This window comes from Bison bison, unplaced genomic scaffold (genome assembly GCF_000754665.1).
Source record: "Bison bison bison isolate TAMUID 2011002044 unplaced genomic scaffold, Bison_UMD1.0 scf7180017864295, whole genome shotgun sequence".
Classification (NCBI taxonomy): Eukaryota; Metazoa; Chordata; class Mammalia; order Artiodactyla; family Bovidae; genus Bison; species Bison bison.
In genome coordinates, this window is record NW_011494867.1 from 7841158 (window position 1) to 7856497 (window position 15340).

The 15340-nt window shown below is 44.4% G+C and overlaps 1 protein-coding gene across 2 annotated transcripts in view; it reads left to right on the forward strand.

Annotated features, from left to right (window-relative positions):
- The window catches only part of PLCG2 (phospholipase C, gamma 2 (phosphatidylinositol-specific)), a 162481-nt gene extending 154605 nt beyond the window's left edge, over positions 1–7876 (forward strand). For both annotated transcript variants that reach the window (XM_010850801.1, XM_010850802.1), the window contains 2 exons: positions 2870–3054; positions 3643–7876. In XM_010850801.1, the coding sequence (XP_010849103.1) occupies positions 2870–3054; positions 3643–3685 (228 nt within the window). In that variant the 3' untranslated portion in view covers positions 3686–7876. The remainder of the gene's footprint in view (positions 1–2869; positions 3055–3642) is intronic.
- Positions 7877–15340: the final 7464 nt, after the last annotated feature.

Consider the following 15340-nt stretch of genomic DNA (forward strand, 5'->3'; position numbering starts at 1 on the left):
CTTTAAACTTTGTGTATATATAATTAATAAAAACTGAAAATGCAGAACATGATATGCATGATGTACATGATACACTGATGAGGAACATATGACTTATTCGAGGACACTGGCTGTGAAGGTGACGAGAGGGGTGGGTCAGGAGCTGGGGTGGGTGAAGCGAGAGCTTCTGAAGATGTGCTTGTGCTGCTGATGGAGACGACGCAGTGGAGAAGGGAAGCAGAGAAAGGGCGTGTCTGCTTGCTTAAGAGAAGGAGGAAGGAATTTCATAATGAAACACAGTAGGCTTGATTGTTTAACGAGCATCTGTGCTGTGCGTGTTACTGTTCTCTTTAGGGCTCTCTCACTGGTACTCGCTGATGTTTTGGGTCAGGTTTTCTTGTGCTGGCTTCATAAAAATTCCTCGGAAGCCTTTTTTCTGAGGGCGATGGCACCTTCTGAATAGACCTGGAGGGAACTGCTGCCTACATACAACACACGTTAAGACACAGAAGCTTTCCAGGCCTGGCAGAGGGCAGAGGGCAGAGGGCAGAGGGCAGTGTGCAGCCTGAGGGAGGGAGGAGCTTGCCATTCCAGGCGAACCTGCAGGGGAATGTCTTAGCACTCAAGGAAAGTAACGCTGACACAGCCAGCATGCACAGAAGCTAGGGAACTGACTCCAGTGACTCTGAAAATAACTGAAAACAAATACTTCTTAAAAAGAGAACCCAGTGGATACATACATTTAAAAAACTTAATCAAAAACATGTAGGAATGAAATGACCAGTTAAGAAATCTCTGGAGCCTGTTGTATATACAGCACAGGGAACTCTGCTCAATGTTGTGTGGCAGCCTGGACGGGAGCGGGGTTTGGGGGAGAACGGATGCATGTATTAATATATATACGGCCGAGTCCCTTCGCTGTTCACCTGAATCGACCACAACATTGTTAATCAGCTATACCCCAATACAAAATAAAAAGGTTAAAGTTTGGGGGAAAAAAGAAATCCTGGAACATAACAAATTGAAAAATCCTGGGTTGGGGGAATCTTTAAAGCTTAGTAAGTGGGAAATTCCAGAATGGGTACCTTTAAGGGAAACAATAAATGTAAAGATTGTGTTTGGGGAATTTGCTTTAATACAGCAAAACAAGAAAAATATATTAAAAGGGGAAAAATAGGGTAAAATGAGAGGCTCCAACATAAAATACTTGAAATATTCAGGGAGGAGAATTTTCTAGCACTGAAGAGAAAAACATTCTCCAATACAAACACAGCAGTGTGGAAAGGAGGAAAGACAGATCCCCGCAGAGGACTGGCGCGGAGCAGCATGTCTCCGTGTGCAGCGGCAGCGGCCTGAGCGCTGAGCGGGCGCCTTCGCAAGGCCGTAGACACAGCTGTGGGTCGGGGATTCTACATCCAGCAGCTACCATTCAAGAGTGGGGGGAAAATGAAGGTATTTTCAGATAAAAAAGACTTGATTTACTACTAATAAACTTTGCTAAAAGAATGACCATAGTAAGGAAGAAGGAATGCAGTGCAAACACAGTGGTGACAAAGATACATGTACGGCAAAACAGAATAACCATCGCCTTAGTATACAATGGACTGGCCTGGTGGCTCAGGCGGCAAAGCGTGTGTCTGCAATGCGGGAGACCTGGGTTCCATCCCTGGGTCGGGAAGATCCGCTGGAGAAAACCCACTCCAGTACTCTTGATTGGAAAATCCCATGGACAGAGGAGCCTGGTGGGCTACCGTCCATGGGGTCGCAAAGAGTCAGACACGACTGAGCGACTTCACTTTCACTTTAGAATATAAAAACTAAGTTTTTTGGAAATAACTCAAGACTCCAAAGAAAGCCAGGAAAGAATTGATACAAAATTTTAAGAGGGAAGGAGGGAGTCCTGATTGGGAGGGGTTCGCAGAGTGGATAACGCTCTACTTTTTGACTTGCTGGTGGCTCCACCGCTGTTTGCTTTATAGTTACTCACTAAACTGTATAAATGCTTTATTTACTTTCCTGGATGTTTGTTATATCACATGTATATGGGCTACTAATGACTAAATTATATAACATCTATAAATCCTTTGGGATTCAGAAACAGAGATGAAGGCCTCCAATTATATAAGCATTTAGCAGAAAAGATGAATTTCAGACAAACAGATCACAAACAGTCATTACATATATGAAGTCTAAAGAAGTTGTTTTCTGTCAGGTGGAGAGAAGGTGACGGGACCATTTGTAGCTGAGTGTTGCGACGTCAACATGGCTCTTGCTTTGTTTCGCTTTAGTATTAGCAGGAAGGAAAACTGGTGTCTTCGAGGAAGAGTAGACACTTAAGCACAGTCGGCACTGGCCCTTCTCAGTGCCTCACTCACTGGCTGCGTCCGTTAGTAAGGACTGTCCCTTTATCTTCACCCCTTGTGCAAAGACAATCGCCATTTCATTCCCCGGCACCTTTGCAGCGGTCAGGATAACTTTCACCCTCGCTCTCCTCACCTCCAAAGTTAGAGTTCTGCCTGTTTGCTCGGGGGATGCCCACAGCAGTCTGTTAGGTCGTTAACCTGGGAAAAAGATTTCAGACCAGTGTATGGTTAGAGTCCACTTGTTGTAGAAATCAGCGTCAGCAGAAGCCCACCTGTGTATATCCACGCACGCTTTGGAGGCACTGGAGTCTCTCACTCGGTCCACTGCATCGGTATAACAGCACTAGACTGACCTCCTGAGTAGCCATCCCTTAGAGATCTTTTAGAAGCACCATTTTTTGCTTTGAATAAGATAGGCCCTGGCTCTTCTGGGAACCCCGCAGACGATCGGGTCTGCCCCGTGCTCCCTGCAGTCTCCCCTCCAGGCGGCACGTCTCCCCATGGCTGTCATCCTGTCTGTTCTCCAGGAGAGCGAAGAGGAGCTGTATTCCTCCTGCCGCCAGCTGCGGAGGCGGCAAGAAGAACTGAACAACCAGCTCTTTCTGTACGACACCCACCAGAACCTGCGCAGCGCCACCCGCGATGCCCTGGTCAGAGAATTCAACGTCAACGAGAACCAGCTGCAGCTGTACCAGGAGAAGTGCAACCGCAGGTGGGTCACAGCCTGCAGCCACTGTGAGGTCAGGGTGGAGGGCAAGGCTCCCCCTTCAGAAAGCCTGAGCCCTGACCCCTCTTCTCTTGGCTCCATCAATTACTTATACTAAGAGCTCAAGCATCTGCACCTTCCCTGAGCTGAACTGTCCTCCTGAGCACGCCCAGGAAAGAGTGAAAATAAGCAATGACCACTACTGTTTAAGGAGCCCTTCTCGCCCTCCCAAGCCTGGGCTTGTCCAGGGTCCTAAATTAAAGCAGAATCCCGCCAACTTCCAGCAAGGGGTGCTCTGAGTTGTGCTGTAGACACGTAAGGACAGACGGCCAGGTATGCCAGAGTCTTGCTCCACCAAAACTATCTCCAAGAAAATGTCAGTAGTGACCTCCCTGGACACAGCATGGAGATGCCTTCTCCATGTTATTCTCATTTCATCTTGATGACACCTGCACAGCAGCAGTGACCCCAGGACAAAGACCAGTGAGGATACAGATTTGTAGAGGTTTCTTGCCTGGGGTCCACTTCCCCAAGTCTGCCATGTATCCTTGAGTCCTAGACTAATGGATGACAGTGAAATCTGTTTTATTTCAGGTTAAGAGAGAAGAGAGTCAGCAACAGCAAGTTTTACTCATAGAAGCTGGGTCCATGTGTAAGCATGTCGTGTATGTGTGTGAGCTTTCATGGAGGAGCGTGTGCTCTGTTCAGACCCTGGGAACGTGCTCACGTGTGAGGTCGTCACTCCTCCAGCCTGTCACCGAGATGACATATGTGGAGACCCAAGTAGCATGAGTTGGGGTAACCTTTTCATCTTGGACGCTTTCTTAACTTACAGTCTCTAAAGAGGATCCCAAAATGTGCTCACACGAGGCCTCTCACGTTCCAAACCTCCCTGAATAAATGCAGTGAAACTCGATCAGTGACCTTCTGTGCACGAGCTGTAGAGTGAGCAGGATTCCTTCTCTGGCCTCTAAAGACCCAGGTAACTGATTTCTACAGAAGATGAGCTGGGTCTGTAAGGAACTAACTCATTAGATTCTGAAAAGATCTGAACTAAAAGGCAAATGATCTCACACTGAAGGCCTCGGACTTCACCAGGCCTGGAGAGGAGACCCAGTCCTGCCCCAGCTCAGAGCACTTGAACTCCCTCTGGCGGCTGGACCCGCCACAGCCGCACATGAGGGGTGGGGTGGGCCGTTCATTAGGACAGGGACTTGCTGGGTGAGTGGGGTCAAGGTGGCAAGCTGGGGGCTTTCTGACTTACAAGCCTATCAGAGACCAGAGCCCCATGAAGGACTGGCCAGCTTCTTACCCCCGCGGCCTGTCCACTCCCTGGTCTGCACAGCCACAGGGCCGTGGGCTCACTCACTGCTCACATGGGGTGAGACAGGGTGGGCTCCCTGGGTGACCCCGTTTCCTGAAGCAGTGAGCTAAGCTTTAGGGAATGACAGAAAATCTCAGGTGCAGCCACCCCCGAAGGGGCAGAGCCACCGAGGACAAGGCGATACTCGTCTACATCCTGGGATGCTATTTACTGATTTGTACATGTGATGCTTTAGGAAGGCTTTTTCAAAGCGAAGAAGGTGGGGGGCGGGGGTGGTCAGCAGAGGCACAACACAGAATGAACTGAGAACTGACTTAGGAGAAAAGAGGTTTACCTATGGGGGAAAAAAAAGTGCTGGGAGGAACAAACTAACAGTCGGCCTAGGGGCTTTACTTGGATGGAACTGGGTCCTAGAAACCCACTCCCCTTATGGTCCTGAGCTTAGCATGTCTGTATCAGCGGAAGAGTCCATTAAAGCCAGCCCTGCTCTGTGCGATCAGAAGACCCCCTCCTCCATTCCACACAAATTTACTGAGGACTTCCACACAGCAAGCAGTAAAATCAGGGGAGACCATGTGTTTAAAATGTTAAGGAAAAAACAGCCATTATCCTGGCCTCACGGCACCTCACCATGTGCTTCTAAAGGAACGCATTCTCCTCCCACGAGGCCAGGAGAACACACCCGAGAGCAGACTGACCAAGGTGGGGCTCTCAGTTATTCCCGAGTCGAAGCTGCTAGTTTATTTGGCATTGGCAACCGAGAGACGAGTATTCCTGGTGGTAAAAATGTTCAAAGCACCTTTCAAGAACGCTCAGATGAAACAGGCACTGAGCTGGGCGCTGCAGGGCAGCCACAGTGCACAGCGTCCAGTTAGCTGTTGGCCAGGCAGCCGGTGGAGCCTCAGCTCAAGCTGCTTTTGGCCCCGTCATTTTCCCTACAAGCTCAGGTGTCGATGGCATTACCTGTTTGCAGCCTGGGGTGTGTAAAGGACATAACACTTTCCCACTTTACTCCATTTAAAAGCTCAAAAGCTAAGATCTGGGTCCCCTTTCTGCTTAAAATGCATTTATCTGCTACTTTGTCAAAGGAATGATGAAGTAGCAGCATAGAAGACAGAAGGCTCAGCATCTGTTCAGCTGCTGTGTTGTAGAATCCACACCCAGCCACATCCTCGCAGAGTGGAGTGGAGCAGAGCAGCTGAGGGGGGTGCTGACATTCTCCACGGTGCTGAGAAGAACCCTCGCCCCGAAAGATTGGCTCCTCCTCTCAGGTGCTACAGTGATGTCGATTCAGCATCACTGGGTATTTGCCTTGGTACCACCGTTCTCCCCATGATAGGGTAACACATGAATCTGGTCGTGTTGGTGTTAGGAGTCTCTCCATGAGGATGCACAGAGAGAGAAAGAGGGGCACAGATGACATCGCTGCTCTTCCCTGAGTCTGCCTGGAAGCCACGTAACCTGAGTGTAAATACCTAGCTGAGACTGTGCTCTCACAGCCAGGTAAAGAGCACAGCCGATTCAGATCCAGCAGGAGAGTGACAGGAACGCTGTGAAAGATGGCAGCAACACTGATGGAGTCAGGCCACGACTGCCTGTGTGCACAACTGTCTTTATTCTACTGAATAAAGGAAATGGTGAACATTAGTTACTACATGGAAAACGAAATAGATGAAGCTGGTTAGATCATTTGAGTTTGGGAAATTTAGGTTGGACAAAGTTAATTTCTCTGCTGTAAACTTCGCTATTCTAACGTGCACACTGAAGAGGGGTTAGAATATCACATTTCCTAAGTTTGATCTGAGAACCCTTTTGCCAAGAAACATCTTACAGGACTAGTTACATAGGAACACATTTGAGGACCTGCTTCTTTATTAAAGACAGTGACATGATCTAATAATTTATACGCTTTACGATGTAGTTAGAGCTGAACTTAAGCCAAGGCCAGTGGTTTTTAAACTGGGCCAGCCTTACCCCTAGCAGTCTACCAGAGCTTTCCAAGGAGCCACAGACTCATTTTTTCAGCGGATCAATTTTCAGATCCTCAACTTCCTGTTGCACTCTATCCAAAGATTCATCAGTGTGAGAAAATGCCCTTTTCTCCCCTTACAGAAGGAAGTAGGTCTTCTCCCCACATTCAGTCTTACTCCAGAGCAGGACTCAAGATACAGTTGAGTATAGTGTCTGGAAAGTGCAAGCCTCTTAACAGGATACGGGTCCTCCTCCAGTGCTGGTGGTTTCCAGTTCCTTGCTTTCAACAAAACTGAAGGAATACCCAGATTTCTGAGTATCCTGAGATTACCCTGCTACCACTAACTCCTTCTGTTCTCATTTGTCTGTGTGAAAAAAGGATCATTTGCATTTCCATTTGTAAAACTGAAAATGGAGAACAGAATCGACACTGTATCGCTGCCGTTCTGCCAAAGGTAATAGTACTCTACACAGAGAGCAAAGGACCAAAGTAGACGCCTTCTTTGACGCATTACGTTGCCAGTGGAATTTTACTGTGTTTTGTTCTTTATTAAATGTGTACTCTGTTTATTAAACAAGCTGAGTTCAGAAGAAATTTAAAATATGTGGAGCCTTTTTAAATGATTAGTGTAGGTAGGATGTGTAATTTTGTTACAGATATGTAACTAAACAATATATAAGCCAAGAAGAATTAAGCTACAATTTTATAAAGTAGAATAAAGATACAAATTCAATGAGTAAAAAAAAAAAAAATGTGGCACTTCCTACCATTAAAAATTCCCTTGTTTGTAGAATTTTTTGAAAGGATGGTAGTGTCTATCACCAAGTGTATTTAGAACCTTTGGCTAAATTTAAAGGGAAATGGAAATATTTTACCGGAAGATGCAGTATCTACCATGTACCGCACACACCTTTGCAACTATTCAGGATGAAGTCATTAGACATCAGTGTAGAAATGTGTAAGGGGACCCACGAGTTTTCCAAAGTCAGGAGGTCTCTGAGCATAACATTTTAAGAAGACTGATCCAGAGCCACCAAGGGTGAGTTTTATTTGGACTTAAGAAGGATGGATAAAGGGGGCTCTAGTTCTTTTAATTTCTAGAAGTGTAGACGAACTTTCCAAATAGGTGATATCCAGCTTTTTGGAGACAACCCTCAAAGCTATATTCTTACCAACAGAAAGCTGATCATTAGATTAAGAAATACGCAGAATTATAAAACTGGCATTTGAAAACTACTCACTGATTTTGTGTTAGGCTTTTCATTCTCAAAATATTTTCTTCCTGAAGAACCAGTTCCATGGTGATCCTGTCTCAGAAATGTCCATACTTATTTCTCAATAGGCTTTAAAAAGCTGCACTTGTAAACGTGTGTTTATTATTAAAGCTTAATTTATTTTTTATATAAATAGTGTGTGCTTGTGTGTAGACAGAGAATCATGTGAATGTATCACATAAATGTTGGCTGTTGTTAATGTGAGAATTAAATGGCTGTATCACAGTTTAAAAAAATAAAACTATCTCATTCACTAGATTACTAGCAGTCTGTCTGGAATCATTTTTTGTTGTTAAAAACTATTCATTTTTTGTTCTTCTATAAACTAGGATATAGGCCTGCCAGCGATGACACAGTTACCATAAAAAAAAAAAAATGCTTTTCTGTCCTTTCCTTTTTCCCCTCGGTTACTAGTCTTTCTTTAAGCAAAACCTCACTCCATGTAGAAACCCAAGTTTCTAAAGTTAATACATGACAACTCTGCAGTTTGTTGGTCTTTGGAAGAATTTTTTGTGCTAGTCATGCAATGATGTTAGTAAAAACACCTGTTGTTTCTCCACTAAGCACGAGGGTGCGCCAGAACTGTCATTGTGTTTTCTTGTCATCAAGTCCTGTGCACAGGAGGCCACTCTGCCCCAGCCCGATCCTCAGCCTCTGGTGACTGGACTAGTCACCCTGGCCCAAAACCTGAGTCTGTGACAAAGCCCTGCAGTAGAAGAGACGCGGAGAGTAGAAAAGAACAAAGGATGAATTAAAACTGCTGAAAGGTCACTTTTTAAAAGTGGATAACATCATAACTCTCATAAAGATGCTAAGTGAACACCTGTCTAATTTTATTTAACCCCTTCATTAACCGTGGAATGATTAAACTGTCATAACTGGTTCAAAGCACAAGTCAAAGAAGAACATGCAGTTAGGCTACCTGGTGGTCCTGATTATCTGATTCTACACCTTTCATTGTGAGAAGTTCAGATGATTCTTATCCCTAGAAACCCAGATTGTGTCCAGTGAAGACAGGATGGTCACTGGCTCTGAGTACTGACCAGTTTTCCTAGTTTTTTTTTTTTTTTTTTAATCTGTTGAGCAAATTTATTTTAACATCACTAACAGGCATGAAATCTGACCCTGACCTTATACCACACACAAATATCAACCAAAGTTAGATTACAGATCAAGAGGTAAAAGATCAAACAGTATCACAGCCTTACAGTAGGGAAAAGTTTCAACAAAATACCAAAGACTTCACCTGGCAAGGAAGGCAGCGAAACTAGACTCTGCTAGCCTTCATGACTGCTGCTCCTCAAAAGATACAGTGAGGATAATAAAAAAGCAAGCCACAGGTGGAAGAAGAATTTCTAATAAACTTATCTGACAAAAAGTCTCATTGAAAATGTGACTCCACCCCTCCAAGTCAGTAAGATCATCCTTTAGGGTAAAAGGTATTTCATGAATAACCACCTCATAAAAGTACATCCAAATGGGTGATAGGCAAATGAAAAGATGCTTACTCATTATTTGTAAGAGAAAATGCAAATTAAGACCACAAGAAGATACCACTAACACACTGGAGTGGCAAAAATTGGAAAGTCTTAACAGTACTATCAGTTCTTAGCAAGAATGCAGAGCAACTGGTGATTGTGTAATTTGGTAGCAAATTACATTGTAAAGACATTTGACTCTCTACTGATGTTTACCGCGTGCACAGCCTATGAGCAAGCATTCTACTCCTGCATACAGTTGGCCCTCCGTAATCCGTGAGTTGCGCATTTGTGGATTCAACCAACCTCAGATCGTGTACCACGTTTGCAGTCCACACTGAATCAGCAGGTGGTGAATCCATGAGTGCGGAGGGCGGACTATGAGGCTTAAGCGTCCTGAGAGTGCTGAATCCACGGCAGATCCTGGAGACAGTCCCCTACGGATACTGCGAGACACCAGTGTGCCTGCTAGAAGCGCATCCCTGTGTCCCCTAAGGACATGTACAAGACTGTCTGTAGTGCCGTTTCACACCAGGCAAAACCAGAAGGGTCCTGCTGTCCCTCTCCTGTATGTGTTAACCTTGTGCCTACACAATGGAGCACACACAGCAACCTCAAATGACTGAGCTATAAGCAACATGGATGGATCGCACAAGTATAATTTGAGTGAAGGGAGCTAACAACACAAACAGCAAAGGAAAAAAAAAGGAAAACCACAAATTACTAGGCGGATATACAGGAAAATGTAGGATATTTGAGAGATGGGTTAGTATAAGAAGGTGACGCAGAATGGAGCTCAGCACATACATACAACATGGATACATTCAAATGCTTTCTCACACTGTGAGAAAAGTGTGAGAAAAGTGAAATGCAGAAAAGTGCACTCAGTGACACCATTTGTACACATTTTAAAAAATGCAAACAATATTACATGTTGCGTGGAACAGACATACAGAGAGGCGGAAGTACAAAACGACTGAAAGGGACATCTGAAAGTCGAGACACAGACTGAGTCGATGGGGAGGCAGCGACCAAGACAGGGAAAGGCAGTGCTAACTCTGTTGTGTGTTTCTTTTTTAAACACTGGAAGTGTTGGTCTGGCCAGTACAAATGTAAAAGCAGGCCTGCCTACAGAGAACTTATACCGATCCTTCTCCAAGTCCTCCTAAAGACTGAAGAGGAAGGAACACTCCCAAAGACATTCCATGAAGCCACTATGGCCCTGATACCAAAACCAAAGACTCCACCAAAAGAGAAAACTACAGGATAGTCATTTTGTTGACTACAGATCCAACCAATCTCAACCAAGTATTAGCAAACTGAAGCCAGCCATACACAGGAAAGGCCATAAGCCACGGCAGCCAGTGTAGCCGACTGTACTCTTTTCTCCATGGGGCCCAGTGTGCGATGGCTGCACACGGCAGCCTCAGAAGGGTATGCAGCCTGATGGCCTGCTCCAGTTGCCCTAAGGGGCCTGGAGACAGCCCTTTCCAGTGGACATGCACGACTGGCATGCTGTCCCCAGGCTAGACTCCAGACAGGTGTGCACAGTGCCTTTGGAAAGCCCCAGGGCACACTGGCCAGGGTCCACATTGCCCAGTTCATCATGTCCATCTGCACCAAGTTACCATCTGCAACAAGGTATCTGTGATTAAGGCCCTCCATGGGGGGCCAAGTTCAAGTTCCCTGGTCTCCAGAAGAGCCACATCTCCAAGAACTGGGGATTTACTAAGTTTAATGTGGATGAATTTGAAAACATTGTGCAGAAAAGCGGCTCATCCCAGACGGCAGTGAGGTCACATCCATCCCTCATCATGCCCTCAGAACAAATGGTGGGCCCTGCACTCACTCATGAGAGCCTTGGGCCTGTCCCCTCCTTACTCATGCCCACTGTATAAACCCTACTTTCCTGCCAAAAAAAGTCATACACTATGACCAACTTGGATTCATCCCAGGGTCACAAGGATGGTTCAACATATGTAAACCAATGTGATAAACTACATCAACCAAAGCCCGTGATTCTCTCCAAAGATGCAGAAAAAGCACTTGATAAAATTCATCCATTCATAATAAAACCCTTTCAATAGTGGGTACAGAGGGAACATATCTTGACACAAGAAAAGCTATTTATGACAAAACCATATGCAATAGACTCAACCTTGAGAAGCTGAAAGCCTTCTGGCTAAAATCTGGACCAAGACATGGATGCCCACTCTCACCACTTCTCGTCAACACACTACTGGAAGTCCTACCCACAGCAATCAGAGAAAAAAAAGAAGTAAAAGTTATTCAAATTGGTAGGAAAAGAGTAAAATCGTCATAATATGCAGACAACATCATACTATAGATAGAAAATGCTGAAGATTCCATACAAAAAAATACCAGAACTGATGAATGAATTCAGCAAGGTAGTAGAATATAAGAATAACATACAGAAAATAATTGCATTTCTTTATACTAAAAACGAAATATCATAAAGGGAAGGTAAACAAACAATCCTTTTTAAAATCTCATCAAAACAAAACACAAACTTAGGAGTAAATCTCACCAAGGAGGTGAAAGACGAATATGCTGAGAAGCACAAAACGTTAATGAAGGATATTAAAGGGTTCCCAAAATGGAAAGAGCCCATGCTCTTGGATTGTAACAATATTTTTTAAATGACAATACTACCCACATCAATCTATAGATTTAATACTAGCCCCGTCAAATTACCCATAACTTTTTTCACAGAACTAGAACAAATACGCCTTCTGTTTATATGGACCGTCACAGCCCCGGAATGGCCCGAGTAATCCTGAGGAAGAACAACAAAGCGGGAGGGATAACCCTACCAGACTTCAGACGATACTCCAAACCTACAGTAATCAGAGCAGTGCAATACAACAGAAAAGCAGACAAATGAATCAACGGAAGAGAACAGAAAGCTCAGGAAAACCCACACACCTACAGTCAATCCATCTTCCACAAAGGAGGCAGAGTTTAAAATGAGAAAAAGTCAGTTCAGGAAGTGGTGCTGGGAAAGCTGGACATGTAAATTGGTGAAGTTGGAACACAACCTTTCACATTGCACAAAAATCAACTCAAAATGGCTTAGAGACTTAGAAACCTATGATAGGACACCATCAAACTCCTAGAAGAGATCACAGGCAAAACATTATGTCATATAAATCATACCAGTGTTTTCTTAGGTCAGTCTTCCAAGGCAATAGAAATAAAAATAAACAAATGGGACCTAATCAAATTTGCAAGCTTTTTCACAGCAAAAGAAAAATACAAACAAAACGAGAAGACAATCTATGGAACAGGAGGAAATATTTGAAAATGATGCGACCTACAAGGGCTTAATCTCCACAATACACAAACAGCTCACACAACAACACAAAAATAAACAACTCAGTAGAAAAACAGGCTGAAGACTTAAGTAGACATTTCTCCAAAGAAGATATATAGGCGGCCAACAGGCACACAAAAAGATGCCCAACACCACTAGTTATTTAGAGAAATGCAAATCAAAGCGACTCCGAGGCAACACCTCACAGCAGTCAGTAAGGCCATTGTTTCATATTCCACAAAAAACACTGGAGAGGGTGTAGAGTAAAGGGAAACCTCTTCCAACGTTGTTGGGAATGTAAACTGGTGCTGCTATTATGGACAGCAGTATGGACGTTTCTCAAAAAACTATAATAGAGTTGCCATTTGATCCAGCAATCCTACTCCTGGGCATATACCCAGGTGAAACTGTAAATTGAAAAGATACATGTGGCCCTGTGTTCACAGCAGCACTATTTACAACAGCCCAGCCTTGGAAATGGGAACACCAGACCACCTGACCTGCCTCCTGAGAGACCTGCACGCAGGACAAGAGGCAACGGTCAGAACCCGACACGGAACAACGGACCGGTTACAAATTGGGAAAGGAGCACATCAAGGCTGTATATTGTCACCTTGCTTATTTAACTTATATGCAGAGTACATCATGGGAAATACTGAGCTGGATGAAGCACAAGCTGGAATCAAGATTTCCAGGACAAATATCAATAACCTCAGATATGCAGAAGACATCACCCTAATGGCAGAAAGCAAAGAGGAACTAAAGAGCATCTCGAAGAAGGTGAAAGAAGAGCATGAAAAAGCTAGCTTAAAACTCAGCATTCAGAAAACTAAGATCATGGCATCTGGTCCCATCACTTCATGGCAAATAAAAGGAGAAAAAGTGAAAATAGTGACAGATTTTCTTTTCTTGGGCTCCAAAATCACTATGGACAGTGAGTGCAGCCATGAAATTAAAAGACACTTGATCCTTGGAAGAAAAGCTATGGCAAACCTAGACAGTATGTTAAAAAGCAGAGACATCACTTTGCCGACAAAGGTTTATACAGTCAAAAGTGGAAGTGAAAGTGAAGTCGTGTCCAGCTGTTTGCGATCCTGTGGACTGCAGCCCACCAGGCTCCTCCGTCCATGGGATTCTCCAGGCAAGAATACTGGAGTGGGCTGCCATTTCCTTCTCCAGGGGATCTTCCTGACCCAGGGATCAAACCCAGGTCTCCTGCATTGCAGGCAGATGCTTTAACCTCTGAGCCTTTTCCAGTAGTCATGTATGGATGTTAGAGTTGGACCATAAAAAAGGCTGAGTGACACAAAGTTGATGCTTTCACTCTGGTGCTGGAGAAGACTCTTGAGAGTCCCTTGGACAGCAAGGAGATCAAACCAGTCAGTCCTAAAGGAAATCAACCCTAAATATTCATTGGAAGGACTGATGCCGAAGTGCCAATACTTTGGCGCTGGCTCATTGGAAAAGACCTGGATGCTGGGAAAGACTGATGGCAGGAGGAGGAGGAGTTGAAAGAGGATGAGATGGTTGGATGGAATCACTGACTCAATAGACAAGGAGTTTGAACCAACTCTGGGTTATAGTGAAGGACAGGGAAGCCTGGCATGTTGCAGTCCATGGGGTTGCAAAGAGTCAGACATGACTCTTGGAAAAACCTAAATGTCCATCAACAGAAGATGGATAAATTAGATGTGGTACATGTATACAAGGGCTTCCCTGGTGGCTCAGACAGTAAAGCATCTGCCTGCAATGTGGGAAACCTGGGTTCAATTCCCGGGTCAGGAAGATCCCCTGGAGAAGGAAATGGCAATCCACTCCAGTACTCTTGCCTGGAAAATTCCATGGATGGAGGAGCCTGGTAGGCTACAGTCCATGGTATTGCAAAAAGTTGGACACGACTGAGCAACTTCACTGGTTCATGTATACAGTGGAATATTACTTATCCATTAAAATGATAAATAATGCCATTTATAGCAACATGGATGCAACTATAAATTATTATACTAAGTGAAATAAGTTGAAGAGAAAGACAGATACCGTATGACATCACTTACATGTGGAATCAAAAACAATACAAATGAACACAGCTATGAAAGAGAAAGACTTGTGGTTGCCAAGCAGGAGGGAGGGTGAGGAGGGATGGTGTTGACATTAGGGGTTAGTAGATGCAAATTATTACATATGGGATGGCCAGACAACCAGATCCTACTGTGTAGTACAGGGGACTATGTTCAATATCGTGGGATAAAACCATGCTGAAAAGAATATACATGTGTGTGTATATTTGAGCCACTTTACTGGATAGCAGAAATTGATACATTATAAATCAACTACACTTGCATAAGAATAAACTACAATAAAAAATAAACCTTGGAAAGCATAAACACAGGTGTGAGGGAAACAGATTACCACCCACTGTCAAGGTCTACACATGATGCTAAAATTAGTTAAAGTTTGAGGACGGCAGGCTATTTGCAGTCTCAAAATACCTTCTTCTAGGAAATATAATTGTACAAAGAAAATCAAGAGCTTTACAGTGGATGAACCTAGCAGATATCATCACACCAAAAATGATCAGTGTCACCACCGTGACATCACATACCTGAGAAGGTACCTCGTTTCTGTGAAAGTGTTAGTCGCTCAGTCACGTCCGACTCTTTGTGACCCCATGGACTGTTGCCTGCCAGGCTCCTCTGTCCATGGGATTCTCCAGGCAAGAATACAGGAGTGGATAGCCACTCCCTTCTCCAGGGGATCGAACCCAGGTCTCCTGCATTGCAGGTGGATTCTTTACTGTAGGAGCCACCAACTTCAAACAAATCATCAGACAAACCCTTGAAATGCAAGATGTTCTACAAAGCAAATGACCAGCAGTCTTCAAAAGTGTTCAGGTCATACACGGCGGGGTGG